The sequence below is a fragment of the Somniosus microcephalus genome, chromosome 1 (genome assembly GCF_052327205.1).
Source record: "Somniosus microcephalus isolate GS21.2 chromosome 1, FLI_Smic_1.0, whole genome shotgun sequence".
NCBI classification, from domain to species: Eukaryota; Metazoa; Chordata; class Chondrichthyes; order Squaliformes; family Somniosidae; genus Somniosus; species Somniosus microcephalus.
The window spans coordinates 26,072,803-26,087,680 of NC_140987.1; the positions used below are offsets into that span (position 1 = coordinate 26,072,803).

Genomic DNA, 14,878 nt, shown 5'->3' on the forward strand with positions numbered 1-14,878 from the left:
TAACTGGTAGAATAGATGGGGGAGAGCCAGTAGATGTGGTGTACCTGGACTTCCAAAAGGCCTTCGATAAGGTCCCACATAAAAGATTAGCATGGAAAATTGAGGCTCATGGGATAAAGGGGAAAGTTTTGGCGTGGATAGGGAACTGGCTGTCAGATAGAAAACAGAGAGTTGGAATAAACGGCTCATTTTCTGAATGGCAGGCAGTAACAAGTGGGGTACCACAGGGATCTGTCCTGGGCCCCCAGCTGTTCACAATTTACATTAATGACCTGGATCAGGGAGTCGGATGCAGCATTTCCAAATTTGCAGACGACACTAAACTAGGAGGTGGGGTGGGCTCAGAGGAAGAGACCAGGAAGCTCCAGAGCGATTTGGACAGACTGGGCGATTGGGCGGATAAATGGCAGATGCACTATAATGTGGACAAGTGCGAAGTTATCCACCTTGGGTGCAGGAACGGGAGGGCAAATTATTATTTAAATGGCAATAGATTGGGAGAGGGGGAAGTACAGAGAGACCTGGGTGTTCTTGTACACCAGTCACTGAAGGCGAGCATGCAGGTGCAACAGGCGGTCAAGAAGGCAAACGGTATGCTGGCCTTCATAGCAAAAGGGTTAGAATACAGGAACAGGGATACCTTGCTGCAGCTGTACAGGGCACTGGTGAGACCACACCTCGAGTACTGTGTACAGTTTTGGTCGCCTCATCTGAGGAAGGATGTTCTTGCCATGGAGGGGGTGCAGCGGCGATTCACCAGGCTGATACCAGGAATGGCGGGAATGACCTATGAGGAGAGACTATGTAGTTTAGGGATGTACACACTGGAGTTTAGAAGATTGAGAGGGGACCTCATAGAAGTGTATAAAATTCTGACAGGTCTAGACAGACTGGATGCAGAAGGAATGTTTCCCTTGGCGGGTGAGAACAGAACTAGAGGACATAATTTAAGGATAAGGGCTAAACCATTTAGGACAGAGATGAGGGGGAATTTCTTCACTCAGAGAGTGGTGAACCTGTGGAACTCATTGCCACAGAGGGCAGTGTACGCCAGCTCATTAAATATATTTAAGAGGGAATTAGATATATTTCTACGGGCAAAAGGGGTTAAGGGTTACGGAGAGAAGGCGGGGACGGGATACTGAATTAAAGGATCAGCCATGATCTCATTAAATGGCGGAGCAGGCACGAAGGGCCGAATGGCCTACTCCTGCTCCTATCTTCTATGTATCTATGTATCTATGTAAGACGCTATTTAAAACCTACCTCTTCGACCAAGCATTTGGTCACCTGCCCTAATATCTCCTTATGTGGCTCGGTGTCAAATTTTGTTTGATAATCGCTCCTGTGAAGCGCCTTGCTATGTTAAAGGCACTATATAAATACAGGTTGCTGTTGTTGTTGTTGTTAATATAGTAAAACGACCCAAGGTGCTTCACAGGAGCGTTATCAAATAAAACTTGGCACCGAGCCACATAAAGAGATATTAGGACACGTGACCAAAGGTCAAAGAGGTAGGTTTTAAAGAGCAGCTTAAAGGGGGAGAGGAAGAGAGGTGGAGAGGTTTAGGGAGGGAATTCCAGAGCTTAGGGCCTAGTCTGGGAGGTTAAATCCTGTCATTGTCCCGCTGGCCCTCTTAGCAATCCCAATATATGAATAATATAAAAAAGTCTCACATGATCCCTTATACTTTACTGAAAGGCTAGGAACAACACAGGACATTTTTACGCAGTGAGTGGTTAGGATCTGGAAGGCACTGCCTGAGAGGGCGGTGGAGGCAGATTCAATCGTGCCTTTAAAAAAGGGAATTGGATAAGTACCTGAAGGAAAAAAAATTGCAGGGCTACGGGGAAAGGGCGGGGGAGTGGGACTAGCTGAAGTGCTCTTGCAGAGAGCTGGCACGGGCTGAATGGCCTCATTCTGTGCTGTAACTGTTCTATGATTCTATGAACTAAGAATGTAGGAATGTACAGGACCAGTAAGGATCATTTCCATCTATCTGGCCCTGCCCAGAGTTCAAATACAGTATACCCAGTTCACGAGATAGCTCCCTAATCTTTCTTCTTGTACTGATTCAAAGTCAGAGCATTGTGTGAGTTTTAGCAACAACGTTTTGTTTGCCTTTCCCAGGCTTGGCAGGTGTTAGTGACACAGTGCATGATCGTGTTGTTCCGTATAATGCAGGTTTCCACCATTACAACAGTGACTACATGTAATAGAGCCACCTGGTGGACTACTGGTGTATATAATAAAAATAAAGCCATATGCAGTACAGTTCTTACCTGAAGCCATTTTGTGCTGTTGTATATATATGCTGTGTCTCAAGATATCACACTACTCTTCTAAGGTACATCATTGTCTGTAAAGCACTTGGGGACGCCCGGAGGTGGTGAAAGGCGCTGGATAAAAGGAAGTTCTTTCTTTCACTTTAGGTCAAATGTAATGCCTGTGTGGAGCTTACATAAGGTCTGTCTCCTCTGCAGTTACAAGGTTAAGACTTGTAGGCTGACACACCCGAGGTACACTCTGAAGTCTATACACGCAGATCTGGTTAACCTCAAGCGCAACTAGTTAACGTGTTCAACCGATGCCTCCTACTCTCTTAAGCAGCTAGCCTCAAATCGCAGCAGGACTTTTTTGACAATTGTTCTGTGACACCTAATTCTGTTTCTGAACTCTGGGGTTGGCCAGATGAATTGAATTGGTCTTTGGTGGAATGGTGTATTCCTCTGTTGATGTCGGTAAAGGGGAATAGCCAGTGCTATCTCCGCCCCCCTCCCTCCCCACACACCCTCTGCTCCTCTCATTGCTCCCCACCCCCCCACCCAACTAACCCTCCCGCTCTGCTGACACCCGCGGTCCTTGTCCTTGTCCTCATCGCGGGCCGTTGCTCGTTCGGCCGGTGCACGTCCGTGGTCTCTGGAACACCTACCTTCTTCGTTCTGTGCCTTGCCACATTCCCTCCTTGCTCCTGGTACACTCGAAGCTTTCTGCGACCGGTGGGCACCGCAAGGACTGCAGAGCTTTTTGCTGTGTTTCACATTGTACGGGCAGCACATGAGTGGATGGCGGGGGGGGGGGGGGGGGGCGGTTTGTGAGGGGGCGGGGTCGTGCCTGTGTTTCAAATAATTTAACAAGATTGCTAGGTTCGGTTGCAATGTTTGGTGTTTGTCACCATGGCAACAACAACATGCATTTATACTGCGCCTTTAACATAGTAAAACGTCCCAAGGTGCTTCACAGGAGCGTAATCAGACAAGGTTTGACACCGAGCCAAAGAAGTAGACCTTTGGACAGGTGACCAAGAGGTAGGTTTTAAGGAGCATCTTAAAGGAGAAAGAAGAGAGGTAGCGAGGCGGAGAGGTTTAGGGAGGGAATTCCAGAGCTTAGGGCCTCAGCAGCTGAAGGCACGGCCACCAATGGTGGGGCGATGAAAATCGGGAGGACGCGCAAGAAGCCAGAATTGAAGGAGTGCAGAGATCTCGAGGGTTGAAGGGCTGGAGGAGGTTACAGAGATAGGGAGCTTCTGAATACACAGCTTCTGCAATCACGTGAAATGCATTCTAATTGAATAACCAGACAAGGGTACAAGTAGGCGAGTCTGAGCTAACACATGCAGGACAGCTGTGTACCAGAGTGGATCTTCATCTCACATTCCACCCTGCCAGTAACCCAAGGCTGAGCTCGTGAAAGCATTTTCCTTGAATTCATTCTCGTGATGTGGGTGCCCATCTGTAGTTGCCCTTGAGAAGGTGGTGATGGGCCTTCATCTTGAATGACTGGCAGTGGTTTGATAGAACTGAATAGCTCATGAGGCCACTCAGAGGGCAGATAAGAGTCACCAACCTGGCCATGCCCAATTACTGCTGTCTTGCCCAGCTGAAGGTACTGGTAAGTGTCTTAACATGTTTTTTTTTTGTGATGAGGCAATGCGGCCCTCTTCCTTTAAAGCCCCTGATTTGACCTCATGTCTTGAGCGAGTAATCTGTTGGCCTGAAGCAATCGGATCTATCGTTGGAACCTTCTTTCCTCCCACACAGCTTCAACTACATGTAGTTAAACTTCAGACGCTTACGATCTTCAAATGAGGTCCAGACTAAGAAGAGAAGTAGACTTGCTTTCGGATGGTGGGTTTGTGGCTATATAAGCCTTCAGTTCAGTTAATAGAAGAACTATTGCACAACAAGTGTGAACTGACATTCCTGCCAAGTCTCTTCCTTGACCACTAGCAAGAGATCATATGGAGTTGGCATCATTAGACTTCAAAGACCACTGCTGTTGAATTGACAAATTAAGCTCCCGTCTCTAAGTCTAACTATACTTTTAGAATAGGACAAATGATATGTAATAATAGACTGCGCGCTCCTAATGATGGACTGCGGTTGAAGCCTAGCCTGTACTGTTTCTCATTAGTTTTTGCCCAGCTTTGTGTAGAGGAATGAATCTGGAAGCATCAGGAAGAAAGATCCATTTCCTGTTTATCCCCCATTGCTCATCCCAGCAGCAAGCAAACCTCCTTCCTTTTATCTGACAGCTGGAAAAACCCTGAGGCTCCTGTGTGTGCCAGTGACGTTGGGGGTGTGCCACGCTAATACACGTCTATACAACAGCTCTGTAATGGGATTGAATTTCGCACACGCATAGACTGGTTATTAAAAGCAGCACGTAACGTTTACAGCCACCTTCCCAGGCTGAGACCAGGCCAATTAAAAGGGTGCAAACCCTCATCCTTCTTCATACTTAAAGAAAAGTTAAACGTCCCTCTAACTCTGCTCTGTTTCCCTCCTGTCTAGGTGTTTCTTCCACAGATTCGGAGGGTGAGGGAGATATGTTTAAGTCACAAGCCGGAGCCATGCCTCAGTAAGTGTGCATGAGTCCGACAGTAAGTGTGCATGAGTCCGACAGTAAGTGTGCATGGGTCCAACGGTAAGTGTGCATGGGTCCAACGGTAAGTGTGCATGGGTCCAACGGTAAGCGTGCATGGGTCCAACGGTAAGTGTGCATGGGTCCAACGGTAAGCGTGCATGGGTCCAACGGTAAGCGTGCATGGGTCCAACGGTAAGCGTGCATGGGTCCAACGGTAAGTGTGCATGACTAGAAGATCAGGCTGTAATTGGAAATCTGTAATTAGGCTTCAGATGACAATGCATGTTCTGATGGTGGATTATGCAACATCAAAACTCTTTGTATAGGAGCATTTTGTGGTATTACTCTACCTAGTGTGGATAAAGGATGCATGACGGCAGGTGCTGGCTTGCCATGTAATAAAGCCGGGTGAGGTAGGACTAATGAGCGTTCATCACCGCGGCCGAGACTTAACTATTGAACTGACTTGCGATGCGATTGATTCTACTGGTCTGTACTAGCATATGTTTATCACATGTTGAAGTAAAGCTTTGAATTTAACGTGCCAAATGAATGTTAGTATGAGAACATAAGAACATAAGAAATAGGAGCAGGAGTAGGCCACTTGGCCCCTCGAGCCTGCTCCGCCATTCAATAAGATCATGGCTGATCTTGGGCTCAAAGCCACTTCCCCACCCGCCCCCCATAACCCTTCACTCCCTTATCTTGCAAAAATCTGTCTATCTCCACCTTAAATGTATTTAATGACCCAGCCTCCACGGCTCTCTGGGGCAGAGAATTCCACAGATTTACGACCCTCTGAGAGAAGAAATTCCTCCTCATCTCAGTTCTAAAAGGGCGACCCTTTATTCTGAAACTGTGCCCCCGAGTTCTAGATTTCCCCACAAGGGGAAACATCCTCTCTGCATCTACCCTCTCATTCTTCTAAACTCCAATGAGTATAGGCCCAGCCTGCTCAACCTTTCCTCATAAGTCAACCCCTTCATCTCTGGAATTAAACGAGCGAATCATCTCTGAACTGCCTCCAATGCAAGTATATCCTTCCTTAAATAAGGAGACCAAAACTGTACGCAGTACTCCAGGTGTGGTCTCACCAATACCCTGTACAGTTGTAGCAGGACTTCCCTGCTTTTATACTCCAACCTCCTTGCAATAAAGGCCAACATTCCATTTGCCTTTTTGATTACTTGCTGTACCTCATGCTAACTTTTGTATGTCCGGGTATCTGTGTTTGGTGGAGTTTTTCTTAGATGCCCAGTGGAGCTAATGGAAGCAGGCCTGATAATGTCAGGGAAATATCATATTGTCTAGAAATTATGTTGTCTGTATGTCATTGTTGACATATGGACCGATTCATGCACTTACACAAGTTTTCTGGCCTGTTTTAAGGGAAGGCACTCTTAATTGGTAGGAGTGAGTTGCTAATGTCTATGGAAGCTCCTGATATAAGGGCTGGGAGGGTGGGGGTCATTCCAGATACATCTATAGTGTTGCATATATCAATCTGTATAGGGCTTGTCTTTAAACAGCGGCAAGAGGGCACTTCACCATGCTCGTTGTGTTCCTATCCAAGGCCTTGCAGAGGGTGCCGGGGAAGTTTGGCAGCACAATTCCAGGGATGAAGGACTTCAGTTATGTCGAGAGACTGGAGAAACCTTGGAGGCGGTGCAACAGTGGTTCACTAGATTGATTCCTGGGATGAGAGGGCTGTCCTATGAGGAGAGATTGTGTAGAATGGGCCTATACTCCCTGGAGTTTAGAAGAATGAGAGGTGATCTCATTGAAACATACAAGATTCTGAAGGGGATTGACAGGGTAGATGCTGAGAGGTTGTTTCCCCTGGCTGGAGTGTCTAGAACTAGGGGCATAGCCTCAGGATAAGCAATAATCCTGAGGACTGGGAGCAGTTTAGGATTCAACAAAGGAGGACAAAGGGATTAATTAAGAAAGGGAAAATAGAATATGAGAGTAAGCTAGCAATGAACATAAAAATTGACTGTAAAAGCTTTTATAGATATGTGAAGAGAAAAAGATTGGTGAAGTCAAGCGTAGGTCCCTTGCAGTCAGAATCAGGGGAATTTATAATGGGAAACAAAGAAATGGCAGACCAACTAAATTCATACTTTGGTTCTGTCTTCACAAAGGAGGACACAAATAACCTCCCAGAAATGCCGGGGAACATAGGGTCTGATGAAAGGGTGGAACTGAACGAAATCAGTATTTGTAGGGAAATGGTGTTAGGAAAATTGATGGGACTGAAGGCCGATAAATCCCCAGGGCCTGATAATCTACATCCCAGGGTACTTAAGGAAGTGGCCCTAGAAATAGTAGATGCATTGCTGGTCATCTTCCAGAACTCGATAGACTCTGGAACAGTACCCATGGATTGGAGGGTAGCTAATGTTACCCCACTATTCAAAAAAGGTGGTAGAGAAAAAGAAGGGAATTATAGACCGGTAAGCCTGGCATCGGTAGTGGGGAAAATGCTAGAGTCTTTTATAAAAGATGTAATAGCAGAGCACTTGGAAAGCAGTGACAGGATCGGACAAAGTCAACATGGATTTACAAAAGGTAAATCATGCTTGACTAATCTACTGGAATTTTTTGAGGATGTAACTGGTAAAATAGATAAGGGAGAACCAGTGGATGTGGTGTATTTGAACTTTCAGAAGGCTTTCGATAAGGTCCCACATAAGAGATTAGTGTGCAAAATTAAGGCACATGGGATTGGGGGCAAGGTATTGACTTGGATAGAGAACTGGTTGGCGGACAGAAAGCAAAGAGTTGGAATAAACAGGTCGTTTTCCGAGTGGCAGGCAGTGACTAGTGGGGTACTGCAAGGATCGGTCCTAGGACCCCAGCTGTTCACAATATATATTAATGATTTGGACGAGGGAATTGGATGTAATATCTCCAAATTTGCAGACGACACAAAGCTGGGTGGGAGGGTAAGCTGTGAGGAGGATGTCGTGAAACTCCAGTACGATTTGGACAGGTTCGGTGATTGGGCAGAAACATGGCAAATGCACTATAATGTGGATAAATGTGAGGTTATCCACCTTGGTGGCAAAAACAGGAAGGCAGATTATTATTTGAATGGCAATAGATTGGGAGAAGGGGAAGTGCAAAGAGACCTGGGTGTTCTTGTGCACCAGTCGCTGAAGGTAAGCATGCAGGTGCAGCAGGCGGTTAAGAAGGCAAATGGTATGTTGGCCTTCGTAGCAAGAGGGTTCGAGTACAGGAAGAAGGGTGTCTTGCTACAGTTGTACAGGGCCTTGGTGAGACCGCACCTTGAGTATTGTGTGCAGTTTTGGTCACCTTACCTGAGGAAGGATGTTCTTGCCATGGAGGGAGTGCAGCGAAGATTCACCAGGCTGATACCTGGGATGGCAAGAATGATGTATGAGGAGAGATTGTGTCGATTGGGCTTATACTCACTGGAGTTTAGAAGATTGAGAGGGGATCTCATCGAAACCTATAAAATTCTGTCAGGCCTGGACAGACTAGATGCAGGAAGGATGTTTCTGATGGCCGGGGAGTCCAGACTGAGTGCGAGTCATCAAAGAGTGCTGTGAGTTTGGGTAAGTGTGAGAGTTCTTTAATTGTTATTTCTCTTTAAATCATTCATGATAAGATTACTTAAGCAGTTTAAGTAAAGGGAAAAGTTAAATATTTGGGATTCTGTTGGTTTAAGAAGAGTAAAACAAGGTTACACTGCAGTAGGAGTAAATTGGCACAGCAGGCAGTGGAAACCAGTTTTCTAACCAATCAGCAGGGGTGACTCATTTGGCTGTAAACAAACAATCAGTATAAAAAGACCAGTCCTAGTGCGAGTCATGAAAGAGTGCTGTGAGTTTGGGTAAGTGTGAGTTAGGGTAAGTGGGGTGTTAGGTGCTCTTTTCAAACTTTAACTCTGTAGGTTGTAGTTAATAAGGCCTTTCTGGTGCAGAGTGACTGTTGGTAAACCATTTAACTGGTGTAACTACAGGGATTGATTTAATTTAAATCCAAATAATTAAAGGGGATACTAGCATCTAAAATCGGGCAGAGGGTGTCCATAACTAACAATAAAAAATGTAATTAATTACATAGAATGGAGCAGGTGATGTGTTACTGTTGCGAGATGTGGGAGCCGGTGAACCCCATTGAGGCTCACGGTGATTATGTCTGTGACAAGTGTCTGCTGCTACAGGAACTCCAGCTCCGTGTTGATGAGCTGGAGTCTGAGCTTCAGACACTGCGACACATCAGGGAGGGGGAGAAGTACCTGGACTCTGTGTATCAGGAGGTGGTCACACCTATGAAGTTAATTAATTCAGGTGTAGCCCATGGTCAGGGACAGGACGGTGTGACTACGAGTGAGGCAGGTACGGGGATCCAGGAGGTAGAGCTGGAGGAGCCGCAGCCCTTGCTCTTGTCCAACAGGTTCGAGGTTCTTACTCCCTGTGGGGACAGGAACAGGGACTGCAGGGAGGATGAGCAACCTGGCCACAGCACCATTGAACGGGGGGCCATTCAAGAGGGGGCAGTAAATAGAAATGTTGTAGTGGTAGGGGATAGTATTATTAGGGGGATAGATAGAGTTCTCTGCAGCCGAGAGCGAGAGTCCCGAAGGCTGTGTTGCCTACCCCGGTGCCAGGGTTAAGGACATCTCCTCTGGGCTGGAAAGAAACTTGCACTGGGAGTGGGTGGATACAGTTGTCGTGGTCCATGTTGGTACAAACGATGTAGATAGGACTAGGAAGCCTGTTCTGTTAAAGGAGTATGAGCAGCTAGGGGTCAAATTAAAAAACAGAACCTCAAGGGTAATAAGAGCCACGAGCGAATTTGGCTAGGACAAATAAAATTAGAGAGTTAAATGCGTGGCTCAAAGACTGGTGTGGGAGAAATGGGTTTTGCTTCCTGGGACACTGGCACCAGTACTGGGGCAGGAGGGAGCTGTTCCGTTGGGACGGGCTTCACTTGGCCAGTGCTGGGACTAGAGTCCTGGCGGATCATATAACTAGGGCTGTAGAGAGGGCTTTAAACTAACTAGTGGGGGGGAGGTTCCTAGAGAGCAAATAATAAAAATGACAACAGAGAAGGTCATAGACTTAGGTAGTAGTGGGGAAATTAAAAACCAGAGCGTGTCAGGAAGGGGCAGAAGGTATGGAGTAAAAGGTAAAGTAATAAAAAGGGCAAAAGCAGGAACTAAGTGTCACAAAACATATTTGAAAGTTCTCTATCTGAATGCACGTAGCATTCGTAACAAAATAGACGAGTTAATGGCACAAATAACTACATATGGGTATGATCTTGTGGCCATTACAGAAACATGGCTGCAGGGTGACAATGCCTGGGAATTAAACATACCAGGTTATTTAACGATCAGGAAGGACAGGCAGGAAGGAAGGGGAGGTGGGGTGGCTATGTTAATAAAGGAAGGAATCACTGTAATACAGAGAAATGATATTGGGTCAAAAGATCAGGATAATGAAACAGTTTGGGTGGAGATAAGGAATAATAAGGGGAAAAAAACACTAGTGGGCGTAGTCTATAGGCCTCCGAACAGTTGCAACTCTGTTGGACGGAGTATCAATCAGGAAATAGTTGAGGCTTGTAATAAGGGAACATCTATAATTATGGGGGATTTTAACTATCATATTAATTGGACAAATCAAATTGGGCAGGGCTGCCTTGAGGATGAGTTCATTGAGTGTATTAGGGATGGGTTTCTTGAGCAGTATGTAACTGAACCGACCAGGGGGCAAGCAACCTTAGATCTGGTCCTGTGTAACAAGACAGGATTAATTAAGAATGTCCTAGTAAATGATCCCCTTGGAATGAGTGACCATAACATGGTTGAATTCCATATTCAATTAGAGGGTGAGAAGGTTGGATCTCAAACAAGCGTGCTAAGCTTGAATAAAGGAGACTATGAAGGTATGAGAGTGGAATTGAGTAGAGTGGATTGGGAAAATAGATTAAAGGGTAAGACGATACATGATCAGTGGTGTACATTTAAGGAGTTATTTTACAACTTCCAAAAAAATATATTCCACTGAGAAGAAAAGGGTGTAAAAGAAAAGACAGCCATCCGTGGCTAAGTAAAGAAATTAAGGATAGTATTCAACTAAAAACAAGGGCATATAAGGTAACCAAATCAAATGGGAGGATAGAGGATTGGGAAAACTTTAAAAGACAGCAAAAAATAACAAAAAGATTGATTAAGAAAGGAAAGATAGATTATGAAAGTAAATGAGCAAAAAATATAAAAACAGATAGTAAGAGTTTTATAGTTATATGAAAAGAAAAAGGGTGGCTAAAGTAAATGTTGGTCCCTTAGAGGATGAGACCGGGAAATTAATGGTGGGAAATATGGAGATGGCAAAAACACTGAATGAATATTTTGTATCAGTCTTTACAGTAGAGGACACTAAGAATATCCCAACACTAGACAAACAGGGGGCTATAGGGGGGGAGGAGCTAAACACGATCAAAATCACTAAGGAAGTGGTACTCGGTAAAATAATGGGACTCAAGGCGGATAAATCACCTGGACCTGATGGCTTACATCCTAGGGTCTTGAGGGAAGTGGCGGTAGGGATTGTGGATGCATTGGTAATAATTTTCCAAAACTCCCTGGACTCAGCAAAGGTCCCGGCAGACTGGAAAACTGCTAATGTAACACCCTTATTTAAAAAGGGCAGTAGACAGAAGGCTGGAAACTATAGACCGGTTAGCCTAACATCTGTGGTAGGTAAAATTTTGGAGTCCATTATTAAGGAGACAGTAACAGGACATTTGGATAATCATAATTTAATAGGACAAAGTCAGCATGGTTTTATGAAGGGGAAGTCATGTTTGACAAATTTGCTGGAGTTCTTTGAGGAAGTAACATATAGGGTGGATAAAGGGGAACCAGTGGATGTAGTGTATTTAGACTTCCAAAAGGCATTTGACAAGGTGCCACACAAAAGATTATTGCTTAAGATAAAAAATCACGGGATTGGGGGTAATATTCTGGCATGGATAGAGGATTGGCTATCTAACAGAAGGCAGAGAGTTGGGATAAATGGTTCATTCTCAGACTGGCAATCAGTAACTAGTGGTGTTCCGCAGGAGTCAGTGCTGGGTCACCAACTCTTTACAATCTATATTAACGATTTGGAGGAGGGGACCGAGTGTAACATATCAAAGTTTGCAGATGATACTAAGATGGGAGGGAAAGTAGTGAGTGAGGAGGACATAAAAAACCTGCAAGGGGACATAGACAGGCTAAGTAAGTGGGCAGAGATTTGGCAGATGGAATACAATACTGGAAAGTGTGAGGTTATGCACTTTGGCAGGAAAAATCGTAGAGCAAGTTATTATCTTAATGGCAAGAAACTGGAAAGTACTGAAGTACAAAGGGATCTGGGGGTCCTGGTGCACGAAACTCAAAAGGTTAGTATGCAGGTGCAGCAAGTGATTAAGAAGGCCAATGGAATGTTGGCTTTCATTGCTAGAGGGATAGAATATAAAAATAGGGAGGTATTGCTTCAGTTGTACAAGGTATTGGTGAGACCGCACCTGGAATACTGCATACAGTTTTGGTGTCCATACTTAAGAAAAGACATACTTGCTCTCGAGTCAGTACAAAGAAGGTTTACTCGGTTAATCCCGGGGATGAGGGGATGGACATATGAGGAGAGGTTGAGTAGATTGGGACTCTACTCATTGGAGTTCAGAAGAATGAGAGGCGATCTTATTGAACATATAAGATTGTGAAGGGGTTGGATCGGGTGGATGCGGGGAGGATGTTCCCGATGATGGGTGAAACTAGAACTAGGGGGCATAGTCTTAGAATAAGGGGCTGATCTTTCAAAACTGAGATGAGGAGGAACTACTTCACTCAGAGGGTGGTAGGTCCATGAAATATGCTGCCCCAAAAAGCTGTAGAAGCTACATCATTACATAAATTTAAAACAGAAATAGACAGTTTCCTAGAAGTAAAGGGAATTAAGGGTTACGGGGAGCGGGCAGGAATTTCGACATAAGTCTAGGTTCGGATCGGACATGGCCCTGTGGGTAGCGGAGCAGGCCCAGGGGCCGTGTAACCTGATCCTGCTCCTATTTTGTGTGTCTAATTCTGTTAGATTCAGGAGATGGTTCTGCGATAGTAGATTGGCGGTTAGGATCAGATCAGCCATGATCTTATTGAATGGCGGAGCAGGCTCGAGGGGCCGATTGGCCTACTCCTGCTCATATTTCTTATGTTCTTATAACCAGGGGGTCATAGCCTAAGGATAAGGGGTAAGTCATTTAAGACTGAAATGAGGAGGAATTTCTTCACCCAGAGAGTGGTGAACCTGTGGAATTCTCTGCCACAGAGGGCGGTGGAGGCCAGTTCATTAAATATATTCAAGAAAGTGTTGGATATATTTCTTAAGGCTAAAGGGATCAAGGGATATGGGGAGAAGGCAGGGACAGGGTACTGAATTTGGATGATCAGCCATGATCTCATTGAATGGCGGAGCAGGCTCGAAGGGCCGAATGGCCTACTCCTGCTCCTATCTTCTATGTTTCTATGTTTAAGACCAAGATGTGGAGGAATTTCTTCACTCAGAGGGTTGTGAATCTTCGGAATTCTCTGCCCCAGAGGGCTGTGGATGCTGAGTCTTTGAGTATATTCAAGGCTGAGATCGATAGATTTTTGGACTCTAGGGGAATCAAGGGATAGAGGGATTGGGTGGGGAAAGTGGAGTTGAGGTCGATGATCAGCCATGATCTTATTGAATGGTGGAGCAGGCTCGAGGGGCCGTATGGCCTACTCCTGCTCCTGATTCTTATGTTCTTATGTTCTCCTTGAAGCAGGGAAGGTTAAGGGGAGATTTAATGGAGGCGTTCACAATTAGGAAGGGTATTAATAGAGTAGATAGGGAGAAACTGTTTCCACTGGCAGAAGGGTTGGTAACCAAAGGACACAGATTTAAGATAATTGGCAAAAAAAAAACAGAGAGGTGAAGAGGAGAAATGTTTTTGCGCAGTTATGAGCTGGAATGCGCTGCCTGAAAAGGCGGTGGAAGCAGATTCAATAGTAACTTTCAAAAGGGAATTGGATAAATACTTGAAAAGGAAAGAATTACAGGGCTATGGGGAAAGAGCAGGGGGGAGAGGGACTAATCGGATAGCTCCTCCAAAGAGCCAGCACTGGCACGATGGGCCGAATGGCCTCCTTCTGTGCTGTATGATTCTATGATGTGACATTAGCAGCCACGGCAGCATCTGGTTAACTGTACAGTTTGCACTGAACTGGAATTGGAATGATTTGCAAGGGTTGAATTGCTTCTCCATAGGTGCATTGCATCCTAAAAGAAGAAAGAAAGACTTGCATTTCTATAGCGCCTTTCACGACCACCGGACGTCCCAAAGTGCTTTACAGCCAATTAAGTATTTTTGAAGTGTAGTCACTGTTGTAATGATGTGGGAAACGCAGCAGCCAATTTGCGCACAGCAAGCTCCCACAAACAGCAATGTGATAACGACCAGATAATCTGTTTTTGTTTATATTGGTTGAGGGATAAATATTGACCCAGGGCATCTCCCCTGCTCTACTTCGAAATAGTGGTCATGGGGATCTTTTACGAGCAGACGGGGGCCTTGGTTTATCGTCTCACCCGAAAGACGGCAACTCCGACAGTGCAGCACTCCCTCAGAACCGCACTGGGAGCGTCAGCCTAGATTTTTGTGCTCAAGTCCCTGGAGTGGGACTTGAACCCACAACCTTCTGACTCAGAAGCGAGAGTGCTGCCCACTGAGCCACAGCTGACACTAATATCGAGCAACACAGGGAGCCTCGCTCTCTCTCTCGAGCACAGTCTTAACATGGCTCCCCCGTTACATGCTAGCTCTCTGTATGTTGTATTCATGGAGATCAGGTTACCAAGCTGTTCATCAGTCTATTGGTCTTTAACAACTGGGGGTGGAATTTGTCAATGGCCCACCAATTTCAGGAAGCGGTTGCCAGATGTTGTACTTGTTTCCTGTGTGC

General features: G+C 45.4%; 1 protein-coding gene across 3 annotated transcripts in view; it reads left to right on the top strand.

Annotated features, from left to right (window-relative positions):
* Nucleotides 1-14,878, top strand: part of palld (palladin, cytoskeletal associated protein) — a 610,835-nt gene that overhangs the window by 327,128 nt on the left and 268,829 nt on the right. For all 3 annotated transcript variants that reach the window (XM_085975529.1, XM_085975522.1, XM_085975536.1), the window contains exon 4: nt 4,794-4,860. In XM_085975529.1, coding sequence (XP_085831655.1) covers nt 4,794-4,860 — 67 coding nt within the window. The remainder of the gene's footprint in view (nt 1-4,793; nt 4,861-14,878) is intronic.